This window comes from Galeopterus variegatus, unplaced genomic scaffold (assembly GCF_000696425.1).
Source record: "Galeopterus variegatus unplaced genomic scaffold, G_variegatus-3.0.2 Scaffold274, whole genome shotgun sequence".
Classification (NCBI taxonomy): domain Eukaryota; kingdom Metazoa; phylum Chordata; class Mammalia; order Dermoptera; family Cynocephalidae; genus Galeopterus; species Galeopterus variegatus.
The window spans coordinates 736,237-741,556 of NW_007726385.1; the positions used below are offsets into that span (position 1 = coordinate 736,237).

Below are 5,320 nucleotides of genomic sequence, written 5' to 3' on the forward strand. Positions count from 1 at the left end.
GGACCGCCATCTCCTCCTCTCTAAAGTACCCCAGACCCAGGTGGGACATGAGGTTGGATGAATGGGTTAGGGCCAGACTCTGTAAGGCCTTGAATGCCAGGAAAGACCTCCTTCATGGGATTAACCGCATGACTCCCCGCAGAGCCCTTCGAGCAAGGCTTGGCACTCAGCAGCGCGCAGTGACCGCTCTTCTCAGAATTGTTCTTTGGATCGTTGCTATCAGGGTTTGCTTAAGAGACTCTCTGCCTCTGCCCCGCAGGAGTGGCTGGTTCCCCGAGGCCTATGTGAAACCTTTGGAGGAAGTGCCCATGAACCCGTTCAACCCCATGACCTCCATGAACCCCATGAACCCTATGAACGAGCTACCTTCCAGGTACCTGGGTGGGTAGGGGTGGGGCAGGGGTGAGGACTCCAGTGGGGTGTGTCCCCGCCCACCCGGAGAGGCATCTGTGAGGTGTGGTTTTGAATGGGCCTAGCTCCCTTCAGCCCCTGGAGAACCACACCGCACGCCTCCATTTCTCTCCACTGAAGGTCACTGTGTCCATCCCTCTGCCTCCTCTCAGGAGCTCCCTCAAGCCGACAGTTTCCTTTTACACAGGTGCAGGGGAGGCTGTAGGATGCCCAGGGGCCCAGCAGATAGGGTCAGTCCAGCTGGGCCTGCCCCCAACCCCATTCCCTCCCCTCCTTGGTCTGGACTCAGGTCCTACCCACTCCGGGGCAGCCACAGCCTTGATGACCTCCTGGACCGGCCAGGCAACTCCACAATGTCCTCGGAGTACTGGGACGGCCAGCCCCGCTCCCGTACCCCGAGTCGGGTCCCGAGCCGCGCCCCCAGCCCTGCACCTACACCCTTGTCTGGCAGCCGTCGAAGCAGCATGGGCAGTATGGGGGTGGCCAGTGATGTCAAGGTGAGCCCCTCCAGCCTGTCCTCAACCCTAGGGTCATCCAGTGGGCAGGGACACAGGAGACCAGGTCACCCTCCCTGCTCTGCCACTGGCTGCCTGGCAGGGGACCCTCCCAGGGGACTGCCCCTCTGTGCAGGGAGGGGTGGAATAGGCTTCTGAGTCTGGGGTGGAGGGTGGGGGAAGCATTCATCTCAGGGACTGCAGCTGAGGGTGTCCCTTAGGGGCACTGGCAATGGCCTCTGCTCCCCTTCCCCAGGGGAGGAAGACCAGGGGTCTGGGTCAGAGCATGGACTGGGACAGGCCGGGCAAGACAGTGTGGGGCAGGAGGGCACCTTCCCTCAAGGTCACCCCAGTCTATGCTGGGGGGTGGGGTAGTCCTAGGAGATGGGACTCTGGCCCAGAGGTTTTTCAAATCTGAAACCCACAGAATTCTGGGCTTCAGAATGCTGGGGTCTCATTTCCCAGAAGTTTGGCACAGCAGGGGTCCTCAGGTCTGTCCTCTGCCCTCCTGGGATGGGCAGAGTGATGGGAGGGGCAGGGGCTTGCTTGCCCTTCTCCCCACCAAACCCGCCCTTCCTCAACCCCCTGCAGAAACTTATGTCCTGGGAGCAGCATCCCCCAGAGCTCTTCCCACGGTGAGTCTCGCAGTGGAAGATGAGGTGGGTGGTGGTGACCTGATGGGGGCAGGAGGCAGGCACCTGACTCAGCTGCACAGCTGCCCTCCCGGGGCCCACAGCCAGTTGGGGCTCTGAGCCCTTCTCACTCCAGCCTCTTCCCTGGCAGGGGCACGAATCCCTTTGCCACTGTAAAGCTGCGTCCCACCGTCACCAACGACCGCTCAGCACCCCTCATCCGCTGAGGCCCCTTCCTCCACCAGGGGTCTGAGGTCGTACCCCCGTACGCCTGCCCAGGGGCTGTTCAGAGCCGGCGGTGGCAGCAGCAGCAGCAGGTCCAAGAGTTTGGGGCCCTGCTGGCAGGGTGGCTGCCCTTCCCCAGACCGCCCCGCAGCCTGAGCATCTCCAAGGGCACTGGTCTGGGGTCTGGGGCCTTCCAAGTAAAGCAGGCAGAACTGGGGGACAGAACCATTTCTTCCCTTCCAGGGCCCAGGACTCTCCCTGGGGGGGCCTACTTCTTGCCCCCCAACCTCTTTCCCCCTTCTCCACCCCAGTGGGGAGGAGCCCCTTGTACCACCCATCCTCCCCCACCCCATTTAACTTTTGTAAACGATAAGAAATAAAGGACGTGGACACAGAAGTAGGAACAGTGGTGTCTGATTTGAGGGACAGGGCAGTTTGTAAACGATAAGAAATAAAGGACGTGGACACAGAAGTAGGAACAGTGGTGTCTGATTTGGGGGACAGGGCCAGGGGTTGGGGATGCAGACCCCCACGCACACTGGAGAATGGAGCCCAGGGGGTCCTGAAGGTCATGGCTATTCCCTGGAAGGCCAGTCTCACTCCCAGCTCCTCACATCCCTCATTTCGAGCAACTCTTTAGGGCTGCCCCAAAGTCTTCAAGCTGCATTCCCCCCACCCCCATCTCATTTCTGCTTGTGGGTTCCCCAGGAAGTAGTGGCTGCTCCACAGTTGGGGGAGGGGTGGCTGTGGCCAGGTCCCGGACCACCAGCAAGTTACCCTCAGGCGGCCTGGGACACAGTACCCTTTGTTCTGCCCTCCACCCCCAGGTTCCCAGCCTCTCAGGCCTGGATTAGCCTTATCCAGGGGAAAGCCACCAAGCCCCTCCTGGAATGTGGCCTGGAGGTGGGGGCAGATGAGTTGAGGTGATTAGGGCTGATGGGGTCTCTCCAGGGCAGGGCTGTGCCCCCAGCACCAGACTAGGACCCCCTCCCCCCAGGCGCATTCTCTGTCCTCTGCCTGAGGCTCCAGGAGGTGGTGAGGGTCTCCTTATTCCTCCCTGGACTGGACATGGGACAGGGAGCCCCACCATGGAGGTCTAGCCTGGCACTGTGCTCCTGGTCACTCCCTGTCCCTTCTCCCCTCCTGGGCAAAAGCCTCTTAGTGGGGGTGGGGGTGGGGTGGGGTGGGGATAGAGTCGGGAGAAACACTCTAAGCCCCAGGCCTGGGGGGGGGAGCCATAAGGCCAGAGTCAGGCCAGCGGCTGATCCGATCCAGAGGCTGGGAGGCTGGTGGAAGCTGATCCAGGGGCTGGTGGGGAGTCTGCGAGCCCCCATCAGGGGAGCTGATGACTTGGCCCCTCCCTGCAGGCCTCAGGAGATGTGAGGCTGGACACCCAAACCCAGGAGACAGGCTCAGGTGAGTGTGGGGTGAAGGCTGCCAAGGACCACCCTCTTGTCCCCATCCTTAAGTCAAGTGGCTCCAGCCATGATGACAGGACAAGCAGGAAAAGTCAGAACCTGTTCCTGGTGGAGGAGGGACAGAATCCCAGATACCCCTGGGAGAGGGGGAGAGATCCCAGGCACTGAGGGACTGCGGGAGGGTAGAGGCTGTCCTAGGAGCCCTGGGTTCCTGTCCCGGCTCCAGGCTGTCCATCCTATCTCTTAGGCCCACCGTCCTCATCTGTTACGGGGGTGCATGGGGCTGCTGTGAGAATCCCAGGGTGGAGCTTCAGGAGTGAGACTTTCTAGCCATTGTCTGTGTATGGAGGGGTCAGGGGACTGCTAGGGGCTTGCAGAGCAGGTCTCTCTCCACAGTACCCCCTCAAAGGTCCCCACCTGTCCAGTGGGAGCCAGAGCCCCTCCCCCCACCCCCAAGATTTCCAGGTAGCCTCGGGGTGATCAGTCACCCATCTTACAGGTGAGGAAACAGGTTCAACGAGGGGAGGCGATCTGCCCAAGTCACAGAGCAAACCCAGGGCTGAGCTAGGATGAACAGAACTCAGCTCCCTGGCTTCTGAGGGGAAGAACATTAGCCCTGTCACAACATGGGTTTTTCCCTCCAATGTTCTAATGGCAATAGACATTTCTAATCATGGAGAAAAACTGGGAACACACTGCAAGGCCAGGGAGGAACACCAACTCCACTCACACAGGCCCATTTTGCAGCTGCATCTGTACCTCTGGGTGCTTGTTCCATTTGTCCCGAGAGCCTCACCTGTGCACGTCGGGGACACTGGCAATCCCCACGCACACCTCCCACCACACTGGTGGCCCACTCTCACACTCACATGCAACCTTTCTCCTGCCATCACTAGGTCCTGAGGGGCAAGAAGCGCCCTCCAGAAGGAGCCTTCCAGAAGTAAAGTCTCAGGTGGGAACAACCCTTATCCTTGCCCTCATTCCCTTACAGAGAGGGAGTCTTGGGGGAACTGGGTTTCCTCTAGTTCCATGACCTGAGCAGAGATTGTGGGAGCGGGTAATCCCCGTGCCTCAGTTTCCCCGTGCAGGTCTCCATCCCCCTCCTTTTCTGGGCTACCGACCCAGCCACTCCCTCTTGTCTCCTCTCCCAGCAGAGGCAGTGGTGATGGGCTCTGGCGGCCCCCATCGGGGCGTGGGCCCCCCAGATGGCGGCTGGGGCTGGGTCGTGCTGGGCGCCTGCTTCGTGGTCACCGGCTTCGCCTACGGCTTCCCCAAGGCCGTGAGCGTCTTCTTCCGGGCGCTGATGCGCGACTTCGGCGCTGGCTACAGCGATACGGCCTGGGTGTCCTCCATCATGTTGGCCATGCTCTACGGCACGGGTCAGCACCTCCGCCCGGCCCCTCCGCCTCCCCGGGGCCCAGGAGACACCCGGGCCCTCAGGGCAGGCAGGGAAAGCCCCTCCTTCCTGTGGAAATGCTGGCACGAGAAAGAGGTGGGGAGAGGACAGGAAGGGGACAGCAGCCAGAGGCAGAGCCCGGTCCAGGTGGCTACCGCGCAAGCTTGGTCCCCCCTTTCCCGCCAACAGACCCACAGCCCGCTATTTTACAGGTGGGGAAACTGAGATTTAAAGAAGCACTCCCCTCCCCGCAGCCCGAGCCACCTGTGGGGTTGGGAGACACGGGGGAGTTCTCACCCTGGCCAGCAGCACTGGCGGGGTGGAAGCCACCCCTTCTGTTTTGGGTTCCAGGTTCTCAAGAGGGGTGCGGCTGGGGGGGGGGGCGGCGGCTCTAGGCCAGGACAGGTCCCTGGTATCGCTACCCGCAGGGTGCTGTCTCCTTGGTTTGACCCAGCCGAGCTGTGTGACCTTGGTCAGACTCTGCCCTGCCTGGGGCCCCGAACCAGGGATAACCTTATCCCCTCGAGGGCTGGGAGGTGCAAAGCCCGGAGCGCGTCCACCGGAGAGGAGATTGGTCCAGCCCGGGTGGTGACCCTGCCCTGCCCACAGGCCCCGTGTCCAGCATCCTCGTGACCCGCTTTGGCTGTCGCCCAGTGCTGCTGGCCAGGGTGAGAACTCCCCCGTGTCTCCCAACACCACCGAGGGCTAGGGATGTGGGGAGGGGGGAGCTAAAATAAATCTCAG

The 5,320-nt window shown here is 61.7% G+C and overlaps 2 protein-coding genes across 2 annotated transcripts in view; both read left to right on the forward strand.

Moving 5' to 3' along the window:
* Positions 1-2,166, forward strand: part of BAIAP2L2 (BAI1-associated protein 2-like 2) — a 28,179-nt gene extending 26,013 nt beyond the window's left edge. The window contains exons 10-13 of the mRNA XM_008566903.1: positions 260-373; positions 701-908; positions 1,497-1,540; positions 1,689-2,166. Of these exons, the coding sequence (XP_008565125.1) occupies positions 260-373; positions 701-908; positions 1,497-1,540; positions 1,689-1,764 (442 nt within the window). The 3' untranslated portion in view covers positions 1,765-2,166. The remainder of the gene's footprint in view (positions 1-259; positions 374-700; positions 909-1,496; positions 1,541-1,688) is intronic.
* A 2,179-nt stretch (positions 2,167-4,345) lies between these two features.
* The window catches only part of SLC16A8 (solute carrier family 16 (monocarboxylate transporter), member 8), a 5,143-nt gene continuing 4,168 nt past the window's right edge, over positions 4,346-5,320 (forward strand). Inside the window, 1 exon segment of the mRNA XM_008566904.1 lies at positions 4,346-4,559. Coding sequence (XP_008565126.1) covers positions 4,346-4,559 — 214 coding nt within the window.